The following is a 14,666-nucleotide window of genomic DNA, read 5'->3' on the forward strand; positions in this document are numbered from 1 at the left end:
CCTTTAAATGTTGTTTTACTGATGTGTTTGTGTTTGTCCCTCCTCCTCCTCCCCTCCTCCCTTCCTCCCCTCCTCCTCCCTCCTCCCCTCCTCCCCTCTGAAGTGTCAGACTGTGAGAGAAGTGTTTGCCAGACAGTTGATGCAGATCAGCGGTTTGTCCGGAGACAAAGCTGCAGCTGTTCTGGAGCTGTACAGCACGCCACACAGGTGACTCACCTGAGACAGTTAACTTCATCCCTCTTAGGTCCTTTGTACACCGAGCGACTTTTTCTGAGCTTTTCTCGAGTTGTAAATCTTTCTCCCGTCTCTAAATAAAAAGCATAAAACCTAATTTCTTCTTCTCGTTGGTCTTCAGTCTCCTGTCGGCGTACGAGCGATGTGCGAGTGAAGCAGAGAAAGAAAAACTCCTCTCAGCCGTCCGATACGGGAAGCTCAAAAGGTTTTGTAGTGTTGTTTTATGTCAGGTGGTTTTTAGTATCCTGTAAAAAAATGAGCTAGAAGATCCTAAACCCGTTTGAACCACCAGAGAGAGAAGTCACATGTGTAATCCTCCTCTCTTGATTCGTCCTGCAGGAACTTGGGTCCAGCTCTGAGCAGGACGGTTTATCAGCTGTACTGCACTCGAGGAGCTCTGTCCTAACGCACTCTCTGATGACCTCGTCTCTTCTGTCCCGTGGATGGACTCCCCTCATCATGTGTTAAAACTCTAAAGTCGACTCATTTCCCCTTATGGTCGTCTACGTGTTTATGTGAAAAGTAAAGATGCTGCTATTTGTTTGACGACTGTATGAAGTTAAAACGTGTCCTGATGATGAATTAATAAAGTTGATTATTTTCTATAGGTTTCTGTTTCTTTGATATTTTTAGAGACAAAGAGAGACATGCAGGAAAGCGAGACACAGGTGGGAATTGAACAGGCTGACCACCTCCGTACATGGCGACATTCACGCCAACCGCTAGGCCACCGGCGCCCCCATAGGTTTCTCTTTTAATACTGATTGTGTCTTTTTTTCCCCTCCACTCTGAAAGGCTTAGGATTAAAAACCCAGATTGACGAGACTGGTTTGCTGTGTTTTCAGGGTCTCAAGCGTTGGAACAGTGAGTACTCAATTAACCACAATGCATTGCAGGAATGCTGCACGCTGTACAGCTGCTGATGCACATGCAGCGTGGAGATGAAAGTCATCTCATAATTTAGCTGAATTTAAAAACTAATGATGTCATCATAATGACGTCTCAGGGTGGAATCGTCCTTTATTTACTTCTAAAATAAATATAGAATATTAGTCTGTGGTCAGCTTTAACCGGAAGAATCATTTAATGAGAGTCTTGAACACATCAGACAGATTTAACAAACCGACAGCAGGCCGGTTAAAAGTCCAGCAGAGCCACAGAAGAGACGGGATGATGGTTTATTTGTTTTCTGAAATACTTGTTGAATACAGGAAAGTTGGACATTGTGCACACACAAGCAGGAAATCTCAGGAGTTTACTCTCTAATGGGATTAAAAAAAAAAGAAAAGTACCCTTTGATGCAGCTCGCTGTCTCTGGAACAATGTGTGTTCATTTTAAATCATCAGGTGCCTTCAGGTGTAATCGGTCAAAACAGGATTTTTGACACATGCGGTGAGATTTCAAAATGTTTTGAGACGCCGTCTGGTTTTTAAGTAAGAGCGCTCAAACTGAAACAGAAGTGGGAGACAAATACTCTTCTTGTTGTTTTTCCAATCTTAACATCTGGTCCCTTCGTTTGCCACTTCTGTTATTTACACAGAAAAAAAAAAAAACAGGAATACAAAAAAAGAAATGTCGGACAGATTTAAACAAAGTGCAGTTTCTATTGTTCTCCATTTGAAGGAAAAAGGTTCAAATTCTCCTCCCGGTCAGTTTCTTAAACAATACTCGGCCTGGCGGAACATTCATCATCAGAGCCGGCGTAACCACGGAGACGTCCTCGTCCCTGGAGGCACGCGCCGCCGTTCGTCAGCCGCTATAGTGTAGGATTTAGTGTGTGGGAACGTCTCGACCTCCAGAGTCGACGACAGATAACGTGAAGCGTACTGATGCCATTTGAAGGCGGAATATTTACGCCTCGCGGTGCGATGTGTAACATACGGTGGCGGAATAGCGTGTGTGTGTGTGTGGGGGGGGGGGGGGGAGGGGGAGTCCAGCTGGTGATGTGTAACGTCAGCGTAGTGTCTGTGTTCATGCCATGCCTCTCATGCTTCCCAAAACGCCGTAACCCCCGATGTGAATTCACAAACTGTAGCAGCGGATAAAACGCCGCTGAGGACGCAGTGTGCAAGGACGAAGGTGTAATGACGGCAGAACTTTACTTTACGGCGCCAACCATCAGCTGCCGTAGCAACGGACACCTGGACCGGGATTTCCTCTCCTGCGCACAGAAAGTTTTAACAGACGATTAGTAAGAACGTAGGATGAAGCTACATGTTCATCAGAGTGGTGAGTTACACTTCAACACGACCGCTCGACGCCACTCGTGCTCCTAGACGACCGCGCCGATACGAGGATCTACTTCCTTTGCCGACGGGTTCTGAAATCAAGCGCGCGTATCTCTTTAAGAGCGTTTTCAAAACACAAAGTTCGTCTCCCTCGTCAAACTGAAATCACATAATCCTCTTAGAGTCGCTCATGTCGTTGTTGAAGACGTGATCCTTGGACTTTTTTTTATCAACTGAACCACAAAATCGATGAATCAACAATGACGCTGAACGTGAGGATGGTGTCACAGCTTCCAATAAAACCTCCTGCGATTGGCCGTTTTGAGCGTCGTATCAACAGACCAGAAGACAATCTGAACCTTTTCCTCCTTATTTCTTATTTGTCTCCTCCTGCGTGGTCAAAAAAAACACAACAAGCAATAACGGATTAATGATCCCGAGTTCAAGCCAAAAGCATCTCTCCGCTGGTCCCTAGAAAAGAGTCGCACACGCCTCCAAAGATCAACCCGTTACAGAGTCAAACGTGTAGGAAGTTCAGGCGGTCTCAAACCGCACGTTCGGATCCGAGACGCTTCCTGCCGTGCGTCCCCTCCCCCACACTCCCACAAAAAAACAGTTCTTCTTCAGATTGGTTAAAAGTGGGAGGAGGAGACAGTGAAAAAAAACAAACAGAGCAGTCCTCTGTTTTCATTCCAGGAATATAATCCTCAAAAACAGCCGTGAGGAATCTGGATCCGTTAATAAATCCACGACGTGGTGCTTGGTCTCCTCAGGCAGCCGCGCTGATGCACAGTTTTTTTTTTTCAGGTGAGGAGGGCGGGGACAGAGAAAAAAAAAACAACCAAACCCAGTGTCCTCTGCTGATTTTGGGCTTCAGAGCACCTGAATGCGTCAGTCAGTCCAGCAGTCTCTCCGCCCCCCCCCCCCTGTTTAGTCCGGCATGTCGATGCAGAGTTTCGGGGGCGGGACGAAGTACTTCCCGGGACTCTGCGTGATCACCACGCCCGTCTTCTTGTGGAACATGGGCGCGATCTTCGGGGGAGGCTCGGGGACGGGCAGGTCCTCGGCCGCCTCGGGGTCCTCGCTGCGCTGGAGGTCGTAGGAGACGTTGCCGTACTCGCGCAGGAAGGGGAGGAGCTCCAACAGGAAGTGGCAGAAGTCTTTACGGATTCCAAACCACCCTGTGATGAAAACAACAGACGACATTTTTACAATTGTTTTTAACTTGCAACCAAATATGAACCCCTGACCTTCTGGTTCAGAGACAACCGACTCTACCCACTGAGCCACAGTCATCGTTCTGCAGACTCTAAATACTCACAGTGGTTTCCTCCCTTCTGGCCGAACGTCGTGGCCATGAGCGTGAGCAGAGAGAGCCAGAGCGGGACGAACACGCACACGTAGCTCAGGCTGTTGTGGCCGTCCAGCTTGTGCACCAGAAGGATCTACAGAGGACGGGAAGAGGTCGGTTAGAAACCGGAGCAGGAGGTTCAGCGAGTGTCACATGACGTAATCTTCATCGAGATGATCAAAGAGATAAATCAGCAGAATTAAAAGAAGTCTAAGAGTTCAAATCAAAGAGAAAGTGATTCATTTATTTTCATAAACTGAACATGCGGCATTTTTTTTAATCCCCAAATTTAAGATGCACCCATCAGGTTTTCATATTTCCCATGACGTCCTGGTTTAAAGTGACAGTACACATTTCCAGCCAGCAGAGGGCAGCGCGTGCACAGTTTGCTCTAGAACGATCTTTCCATCCAGTCAGAGAGGAGACCTCGTCAGGTGGAACAGACTTGGTATTAAAACAGTTTCTTATTCTTTGATTTTTGCCTCGTTACCTCGAAGGTGAGCAGGGGGACGACGATGGTCATCCAGCTGATCGCCATGGTGATGTGGGTTCGCCGTTGCTCCGCGATGATGTCGATGGAGCGGAGGAAGAGGACGGACCAGATGATGTAGTACAGGACGACGAGGCACAGGAAGGACATGAGGATCCAGAGCGGGACGCACACCACCTGTAGGACACACACACACACACACACACACACACACACACACACACACACACACAGGTTAGGACCGTGTGAAAATACAATGAGTGGCAGATTTTTTAAGATATATTTTGTGTTCCTCACCAGCCAAGGCCAGTTGATGATCTTGTCCAGCCTCAGAGCGATGAAGATGAACTGAAGGATGTTGACTGAGCACAAAACCTCGAGCTGAAGAGAAGACGAGAGGAGAGAGAGGTTCAGCACAGGAGTCAATATCGACGATTTCACACTAACCAAACCGGATCAAAAGCATGTTTAAATTTCAATATAGAGCAAGAAGGTTCCCGGTTTGAATCCCCGTTGGAGAGGGGACCTTCTCCAAACACAGAATCTGAACAGCTCTAAGTGTTCGGCCGTGGCGTGGCACTCTTAGTCTCTCTCTCTCTCTCTCCGCCGTCAAGACTCCTCACCTCGAGCGAGCGGTCGTGTCTGAACCCCCACACGCAGGCCGCCACGGAGACGGGCGACACGAAGAAGAGCGGCATGAAGACGAGCAGCCAGAAGTAGTTTCCCCTCGCCACGCGGTCGCACACCAACACCTCGAACATCAGCAGCAGGACGTGGAGCCCCACCGCGATCAGCATGGCCTTGAACTCCACGCACGTCTCGCCTTCAGCCCTGAGAGGAAAACACGGGACAGAAAGATCCTCAACGCCCACTTCTTCTTCTTCTCTTTTGTTTTTTTTTTATGTATGAGAAAGTCTTCCTGACCTGTACTGCGGGTTGTGCGCCCACACTCCCGTGCCCACAGACGCCCCGATGATGACCAGCAGCTTCCACAGCCATATCGGGGTGAACACGGCCCAGTAGCTCCACTGAATGACGCCATCCAGCCTCAGCGACAGCAGCACGGAGAACAGCAGCAGACAGGAGTAGATGAGGAACTTACTGCAACGACAGAAGACAGAAAAGCTCAAAATACACAAAAAACAACACGTCATCAAATGTTTTTTAGTTTACATCACCATGACAACCTTTAACAACCACAGCTGGTGTGTTTTCTGACGCCACAGACGCGTGTTTTCGGTTGTATTCACTTTAACTGTTAAAAACTACAAAAGAGAGTACTTCCTGATACCGTGTGTCGTCATACATGTCTAAATGTTAGCCAGGCCGTGCAGAGCCAAAAAAAACACGTCGTTTCGTCGTGACTTCTGGACTTATGGTGACAATTTATGGTCACTGCCTCCTCAGCTGACATAAATAAGTGTGTAAACATATATTATAAGTGTAAATTAGGCTCGTTTTGGTGTGTTTCTCCGCGCTGCAGCGATGCTAATCCGGAGTTAGCTTCAGTGCTAGCTGTGTAGCATACGTTACCTGGGATTGAAATCCTGGAATAATCCTCTTAAATTCATGTTGTCAACCCGCTGGTTAGTTAAACAACATTAGTTAGCTAGTCCACTGCCTGAAAGTGTGAGCTTCACATGGTCATTTCAGCCGTGATTAAGTTTTTTATGGTTGTTTAGTTTCGTTACATCTCTCTCTGCTAGCCTCTCTGTGTTTTTGTTTTTTTTTCTTCTTCAGCGGAAGTGACGCACATGCGAATGTTTCCGGAAGTTGTTTGACTTTTTGTTTCCTTTCTGTGGTGATTTCGGTTGAAACTACGAAGCCCGGAAAGTCCCCAAAACTAAAGTCAAAACAAAGTCGAAGAAAAAAATATAGATTATTTGATATATATTTTTTTGTGGTATTCTGTTATGTTCAAGTTTACTTTTTCTTTAAATTTTATTTTATTTACCATTTTGTTTTGTACCTTTTGCACTATTTAGAATTTATTACTGTAAATATTATTTATCTTATTTTACCTTATTTTATTTGATCTTATTTTACCTTATTTTATTTTAGCTTATTTTAGCTCATTTTATCTTATTCTATTTATCTTATTTGACCTTATTTTATTTTATCTTATTTTATCTTCTTTTATTTGATCTATTTTACCTTATTTTATTTGATCTATTTTACCTTATTTTATTTTATCTTATTTTACCTTATTTTATTTGATCTTATTTTACCTTATTTTATTTGATCTTATTTTACCTTATTTTATTTGTACTGCACTGCGGGACGGAGACAAACGCAATTTCGATTCCACTGTATGTCTGGCATATTTTGAAATTGACAATAAAGTTGACTTTGACTTTGACTTTACTCTTTGTCGTCACTTAAACATAAACAAAAAATATATATTATTTTATCTGCTAACATGTCTCGGATAGGATACAAAAAAATGAAGCCAGAGTTAATCTATGTTTTTACATTTATTCAACTAAAAATAGCCAATAAATGGAGCTCTCTCGCCCTGGAAAAAAAGCACAATTATCGTATGTTTAGAAGAAAAAAAACATCCCTTAAACAAGTTTTATTCTTAATTACATGTGTTAGTCATGATATTGATATCTCTCCTTTTTGTGAATAGAAAATTACACTTAGTTTTTTAGGCAGATGTAACGTATCAATGTTCATCTTAAGCCCATTATAAAGCAAAACACACGCACACACACAGGTTAGGACCGTTTTTGGGAATTTAGGAGTGAAAATACAATGAAAAACAATCTCTCCCTGCTAACACAAACATCCATTAACTGAATGCTGGATTACAGTTTAAACACAACAAATGTGACTGAACTTTCACTTGCTGTATGTTTATCTGAAAGGACTTTCACATTAGTCACATGTATAAGTCATCACTGTCTGTTTTTCCAGGTACTCTCTGAGATTTAATGAAGTTTCAGCACTGTGTCATGTGTTTTGAGAGGGTGCTTCCCCAATCCCCACAACAGATATTTCTGATTGTTTGATAAAACAAACAAGCTTTTATGAGTAGCCTACTTCCTGTTTGCTTTATTGTCTGCTGTGAAGCCCCTTGACCCCGCATTGAAAAGTGCTGTACAATAAAGTATTATCACTATAAAGTTTTATATTTCATGACATCATTTCAGAATGAGAAGTGAGTCATTGAGAGGATGTGACTAACTGGGAGTGTTGTTTACAGCCACACTTTATCTGAGAGCTGATAAGTTGATCATTCAAGCTGTGGGAGTAAACAGTGAACTTCAGAGTAATCGTGTGGAAATGTGTTTTAATTGACAGCTATTCATCGTACATTTACAATACAGACAATCTTCACTTCATGTGTCTGACTGAAAGGAAATGTCATTTAACATTTGAGAGAAAGTTTTCAATAAAGTGCAGCGACTCTTTCTGGAGATTTAAGGCGCTATGTGTGTAACATGGAAAAAAAGAATAAAAAACAGAGGATGACAGAAGAGTAAATCTTTCAACATCAACATAATCAATAAATAATACAGCTGTGATTTCTCTCCCTGCTAATACAAAACAACACAGTGCTTAAACTCAGAGAGGGAAACAGTGCAGAAGATTTAGAGTGCTGAACTCACACGAGGTAACGAGGTAGGAAAAGTGTTCTACACTAAACAAAACACACAGAATACAGCATCAAATCACACAAACAATATAAACTTAGTGTGTTAGCACGAGCTAGGCGCTCCGCTCACGGCTCTGAGACAGATGTTGAAAAGTAAACAACTCAAAGTAAACAAAGCCTCTACCTTCACATTCAGCCTCAGCAGGTACTCTGAGGTGTAACAAGTCCTATCAGTAATCAGTTTTCTTTTTCTTTTTTTCACACTTATTATTATTTAAGTTTTTACACTGTAAAAAACTGTTTGGTCAAAATCAGTTGTTTTAAATGTGTTTTATAAATAAAGTTGACCTGACTTGATATAAACACATTTAAACAGATTTTCTTCCACTTGAGACTGGCGGCGTTCCAGGACCGTTTCAAATCTCAAAAGCCGTCTCCGTGCGGTGAATGGCTCTACACTGAAGGAACCTCTGTGACCTGGAAGGAGAAAAAAGATTAAATTAGTCAAATACAAAGTCCACTGTCTCTTTAAAGATACATCTATATTTACATCAAGAGAGAGAAATTGTGTTTTTTTTCAGCTCATAGCATTTAGAAAATGTTGACTCACGTCTCGTTTTTGACACCTCTCTGCCAGAGATCCTTTGACTCCGACTCCCATGAGCATCATCAGCAAGGCGATGAAAACCCCGGCTGTGATCACTCGACTCCTGGAGGAAGCGCCTGCACCTGAACCAACAAACAGAAGTGATAAATGCTACAGTTCCAACAAGCATGTTTCACCCCTAAAGTCCAGTCCATTCAACTAGTGAGAGTGCTCCGTTCTGTGCTCAAGCACCGAACGCTTCCTCGGTCCTGGCGCGGAAAATTTGCTTACAAAAAAACGTCTCCTCCGTACCTAAACTCTCTGATCCAGGTCTACACTCCCTCCCCGCCCTCTACACTCTGCCAGTGAAAGGCGTCTGAAGTCTCTAACTAGACTCTTCTCCTCTGTCGCCCCCCGGTGGTGGAACGAACTACCAAACTCCATTCGAGTTCCTTTGCACCTTTAAGAAAAAGCTAAAGACCCAGCTCTTTTTTTAAGATTTATTTTTGGGCATTTTGTGCCTTTATTGGAGAGATAGAACAGTGGATAGAGTTGGAAATCAGGAGAGAGAGAGAGAGAGAGAGAGAGAGAGAGAGAGAGAGAAAGAGAGAGAGAGAGAGAGTTGGGAATGACATGCGAGAAAGGAGACACAGGTCGGATTTCCAAATAATTCCCATAAATTCAGATTTGGAATATTTCCAGTTTAAATATTTTTCTATTGAGGTAGCAATTATAAAACATTCAATATTACAGATATTACAAGTCAATAGGTTTAGTGAGTAACACTAAGTGAACAACAACGACGGATGTGGAATATTTCCAAAATTCCTCCAGCTAAACTTCCCTTGGAAAGTTTCCAGAAATTGACTTAGTGATGACATGACATTGAGGATGTTTTTGATGCTGATTATAGCGACTCATCAAACTTTGCATGTCTCACCTCTGACGTTTGTGTCCCCGTGTAGATCAGGAGTGTGGAGGGTTACGGAGAGCAGCGGCGTCTCTGTAGTTTGTAATGAGGGGGGTTCTGTTGGAAACAATTGTACAAACAGATGTTTAAAGACACAGCAGTAGTTTGTTTTTGGGGCAACTGCAACAAAAATGTGTATGAGAAACGCTTCTTTCATTTGACGCTCACCAACAACGAGATGAATAATCGAAGACCGCACTCTGCTCTTCGATAACTTGGGGATGAAACATCGATACCTCCCTCCGTCCTCCAACGAGACGTTCATCATTCTCAGCGATATGTTCCCTCGTCTGAGGTCGTCCGGGAGCAGCTCCGTCCTCCTCGCGTACGACGGGATCTTCATGTCCAGGACCTCGTGCCGGTCCCGGTACAGGTGCACGTACCCGACGTCGCCCAGCCGGTCGTCGGGGTCGGGCTGGAGGTCCGGCTTGGACCACTCCACGGTCAGTCGGACCACGTCGACCGGAGGCTCCACGTGACACGGCAGGATGACGTCGTCGCCCGGAGAAGCTCTGATTGGCTGAGTGGACCCGATCACTCGAGGTTGACCTGAAAAATCACAGAAACGTTTTTTTTTAGCTTCCTGGTTCTCTTCTTCTTCTTCTTCTTCTTCTTCTTCTTCTAAATACATCAAAGAAGCTACAGATTTGAAACACCGTTGACGCTGCAGCTGAAGCATGGGTGGAAAGTTTTCTTCATAAATGACAAAGACTGAAACCAAACTGTTCAGTGTTCTGGTTTAAATGTAGCGCTGCTGATTCACAACATCAGAAGTAGAAGTCTGTCGCCTCAGACAAAATTAACCAGGAGACACATCACCAGACACTTTTAACCCAGACTCTGATGACACACATGGGGTAAGTTATCACGTGATGTTGGTGCACACATTAACCCTAACCCACAGGATTAAAACAGATAACAGACTGTGACTCAGCTGATTTATTGCAACAACCAAAAAAAACAGATGAAGAAAGAGAAGCAGCTTTCATGTGATTTTGAACATGATCAATATTCTTCTGGTACTTTAGCTTCTTCTGTTTTGTGCTCTTTAGTGAATTCTCTGTGTCGTTATGTTTTACCCGTCTGTGAGACTAACCATCATTCTCAGATGATTTCCGGATAAAATTATAGTTTTTAATTTTTAGTTTTAAACAATCAGAACATCCGGCACTAAATGTCTAGAGAGTTGAACATAAAAATAACTATAAAATGCTGTTTAACATAAATGTGTTTATATGTTTCCCACATGTTTCCTAAAGTGGGACAAAGGAAATTTTATTTAAAATGACATATAAAAACATCCAGATAAAAAAATAAAAGTAGGATTGTTTTATTTATAAGAAATGTATATCCTTAACATTAAGTTTGTCTAAACAGTATGTCCCTGAGCTTTGGGTGGTCTTCATGCTGTGTACTTCATATTTGAAGCTTGTATCATTCTAATCTGTGATTGGACATTTGAGAATGTTATTTCGATCACATGACGTCACAACTTGTGTTAGCCCTTAGTTTTATTGACTTTCATTTGTTGTAGGAAGACCTACACCCACTTGAGCTGAGGTGTCCCACATTTGCACCCTAAATATTAAAATTAGTTCAACACTTATTTACAGGCTCATTAACCACATGTCCTCGTTGCTATGGTTACAAAGGACGCTCAGCGGCCGAACAGTAAATAAATAAAAGGCCATTTAGTTTCTTGTGAACGACTCAAATGAGACTTTAAAAGTCTAAATGACAGTAACATATTTGTATTTACTCAGATGAATACAAACGGAGGACTTACCGTGAACAGGCGTGACGGCGAACAGTAAAAAAAAGAGGAATATTACAGAAGGAAATAAAAAAGGTAACTCCTCCGAATCCATTGGAAGAAAATAAAGTAAGTCCACGACAAACTGACACACAAAGAGACAGACACACATCTGAATCAGTGATGGAGAGGTTTGAGACACTCAGAGGCTCTGAGGATAGAAACTTGTCTCAACTTGTAATCTTTGAAAAAACCCCACCCACACTGATGACGAGCCATCCTCAGCCAGTCACCTCGGTATTCCCCCTTAGGCAAGTTAAGGCAGATTTTGTAAAAAAAAAAGAGACACGTGAGGACTACAGTCTTTATTATTCACCAAATAATTCAATTTGGTAAAACATGAGTTAGCCTAATTGGCCAATTTATCCCCTCCCACTTTTTTTCTTCTCATTTTAATACCGTTGAAATAGAAATATACAAAGACAAATCACAGAACCACTAAAACCATAAAATAATAATTGTTTACAATCACTAAAAAGAATGTGTGGGGAAAAACTTGATTCATAGTCAATAGTGAGTGTTGAAGTGGATCAAATGAGCACAACCGTAAACACACAGAGCATGTACATTAAGCTGCATATCAGTGCTACACAATATTATGATGAATATTAAAAGCCGAACACTCTCTCTCTTTTATTCCCCTAACTGTCTGTCCTACAAAGATTTTGTCTTTCTTTGCCTCTTATTGAGCAACAGTTGTAAAAACAGCTAAACCTAGTTGCATCACTTTGGAGATTTTCGAGATTAAAGTCGTAAATTTACGATAAAAAACTGGAACATTTACAAGAATGAAGTCGTACATTTACGATAAAAAACTGGAACATTTACGAGAATGAAGTCTTAATTTTAGTGTACAGTTATAAATCTGAATATCAGCAGCCCTCTGTTGGGTTGGGGCTTTAAGCAGATATGAAACTAGATATGCTTTTGCCACATCAGCACACATTGAAATGAGTAACAGGAAAAGAAGAGAGACTCCACTGGGACTTGAACTGGTGACCCTCCGGTTCCCAGCCCACTGGGACGGTGTCAAAATTACCCCAAAAAAAAGAAAAAGAAAAGAAAGTAGACTTTGTTTCCTCATTATATTCTATAATATAAATCCTCCGTCGTAACTGGGATAAGAATTCTTGGAAATAAAATTAAAAAAATCCAAATACTCATCCCTATTGGACAGCTGTCTCTCGGTATGTCGTCGTAAACCGAAAGAATGTTCAGATAAGTCTTAATCTCATTAGCTCATTGACATTCAGACTGTTTGAACTGATGGGAAGGAGTCGAGGTCTCAGAGTCTCAGGATCAACAGTTTGCAGGACGAGTCCACTGGGACAAAGACGTCCTCAAAGAAGGACGACTCAGACTTCAGGTGTCCTCGTTGAGGACTGAAGACTCGGGGCTATATGTGTGTGAATGGAGGTTAAAGTCTGACGTGGTCGCTGGTAGAATCCGTCTTAATGTGATCGGTAAGTTGACTCAGTTGATCTCAAGAGTTTATTAAAAACCAGAGTCTGGATCAGGACGGACTCATCATAAAGGAGTTTGAACCATCTCCTCTGATCCGTATGTAAACAAAGAGCTACGACCGTCAACATGGCGCATATAACCACAATGCATTGCGGTCAGCGTTAGCAATACGTCACCTGACAAAGACCGATTGGCGAATTCTCGCTAGACCCATAGACTGTAAATATTGGCTGCGCCAACAGGACGGACTGATACTGAACCAGTGTTTGTTTTTTTTAAATCCTCAAACTGATGTGGGGTCATCATGTTTGTCTTTTATTACATTGCCAACTCTGAAGTTAGTGTCAGACTGGTTTTGATACCAGAGGTCGCCTCCTTTCCAAAACCAATGGACCTGTTGGTTTCATTTGGTTTAACACAGGAAAAAAGCAGTTTGGCCTAAAAAAGTAGAGCCTTTCCAACACTTTTTAAATGTGGCTTTGGGGGGATACAAGCTGAACTGCCCTAAGGTTCAAATAGAGTTCAATAAAAATGGTTAAAAACAGCATAAATTTGACTTTAAACACGATGAAAGTAGTCGGGTGGAGGGTTTGAGAGGGGACAAATCATAAGACCGACCTGTCTTATTATGTTTCATCCCCAAACTGTGCAGCAGAGTGTGGAGAGGGAAAGCAGCGTATATTAAGCTCGTAGTTCTCTGTGAGTTTGCTCTGATGTTTGTTGTCCAGATTGTAGACTAAGGCGTGGTTATAGACTAGGGGCGGCCATTTTTACTTAATGCTGATTTAAACATGTCAGAACAATGACAAAGTGGAAGCCCGCTAAGAAATCCTTCTAGTTGGTCATTACTTTCCTGTTTGGACTTGGATTGGTTTTCCTCGGTCTTAACAATCTTTTTTAATTTTTCCAGAACCAAACGTTGGAAGGACAACAGAGTCATCGCTGGACCTGACGACTCCAGAACCAATCGATCAGATCAATGTCCAAAGTGAGAAAATGCTTCAATTCTCTGAGACAAGAATGTTCTGAGTAGTTTGAGTTTTAGGTAAAACGAGGCTCTAGATACAAGTCTCTCTAACTTTTTCTCTCCGTTTGCTTTTTTTTCCCACATCAGGTGACCGGCACCGTCACTTCCTCTGGATCTCTGTTGTGACTGTCTGCTTCATAGCAATCCTGGGAGGTGTAGTCTTAACTTTACTCAAACTAAAGCGTGGAGAACAAAATGTAAAACAGACAGAGAAAAAAAGGCATCCTTCAAAGAAAAGCACTTTCAGAGCTTCTCTTAGGTCGCCCTCGTCCGTTCAGAGATTCAACCCAACAAGATCATCAGGAAACTCTGTATGATGGAGACAGACCTCCATCAGAGTAAAGGTAAGTCTACTGCTGAATGTGTTCCTGCTTTGTATGTCAGATGTCAGGCCTTAGTTTGAATTGGAAATTTCTGCGTGTCTTCAGCTGCACAAGTTTCAGGAGTTAAAATCCTGCTTGAAAAGGATCTGAAAGGATCTGAAAGCACTAAAAATAACACAACAAACACAGATGTGGAGAGGGGGGTTTCACATTTTAGTCTGCTGCTGTAAAGTAATGGAGGAAGGTCGTCTCTGAAAAAAGGACAAGATGCATCGTTTCTAGCTTTATGTGAAACAGCAGTTTACTGTGAGTGAAATCATCAGAGGGTCGTTAAGACCAGGAGCACGATGTAGACCCTAAAGTTATCGTGTTGTTAGAGAAACACTAACGCTGGTCCAAAGACAAAAGCAAAGAAAGACGTTTTCACATAATGCACTCCTGAAAATATCTCGATGGTTTCAGGAGGACTGCGGGAGAATTTACATTTTGACCAAACGTTAATAAAGCAAGTGCAGACAGAACTAATATGGGAGGTCTGTTGTTACAGTACAGATACAACCTGCCTCCCGTACTACCTA

The 14,666-nt window shown here is 42.5% G+C and overlaps 2 protein-coding genes and 1 long non-coding RNA gene across 3 annotated transcripts; 1 reads left to right on the top strand and 2 right to left on the bottom strand.

Moving 5' to 3' along the window:
• Window positions 1–65: 65 nt before the first annotated feature.
• On the top strand, window positions 66–839 carry LOC136177338 (uncharacterized). The gene is made up of 3 exons (XR_010664969.1): window positions 66–207; window positions 356–439; window positions 574–839. It is a non-coding gene; the product is annotated as an uncharacterized lncRNA (long non-coding RNA).
• Window positions 840–1,398: 559 nt separating this feature from the next.
• tmem185 (transmembrane protein 185) lies at window positions 1,399–6,058 on the bottom strand. The gene is made up of 7 exons (XM_020661334.3): window positions 5,838–6,058; window positions 5,229–5,405; window positions 4,928–5,135; window positions 4,602–4,685; window positions 4,305–4,481; window positions 3,785–3,908; window positions 1,399–3,644 (listed from the first exon to the last, which is right to left on the bottom strand). Exons 1-7 carry the CDS (start codon window positions 5,873–5,875, stop codon window positions 3,394–3,396), a joined length of 1,059 nt encoding a protein of 352 aa, XP_020516990.1. The 5' UTR covers window positions 5,876–6,058; the 3' UTR covers window positions 1,399–3,393.
• A 1,524-nt stretch (window positions 6,059–7,582) lies between these two features.
• On the bottom strand, window positions 7,583–11,438 carry LOC109977792 (myelin-oligodendrocyte glycoprotein-like). The gene is made up of 5 exons (XM_029276124.2): window positions 11,248–11,438; window positions 9,630–10,010; window positions 9,432–9,518; window positions 8,516–8,634; window positions 7,583–8,382 (listed from the first exon to the last, which is right to left on the bottom strand). Exons 1-5 carry the CDS (start codon window positions 11,384–11,386, stop codon window positions 8,359–8,361), a joined length of 750 nt encoding a protein of 249 aa, XP_029131957.2. The 5' UTR covers window positions 11,387–11,438; the 3' UTR covers window positions 7,583–8,358.
• Window positions 11,439–14,666: the final 3,228 nt, after the last annotated feature.

Source organism: Labrus bergylta, chromosome 22, assembly GCF_963930695.1.
Source record: "Labrus bergylta chromosome 22, fLabBer1.1, whole genome shotgun sequence".
Classification (NCBI taxonomy): domain Eukaryota; kingdom Metazoa; phylum Chordata; class Actinopteri; order Labriformes; family Labridae; genus Labrus; species Labrus bergylta.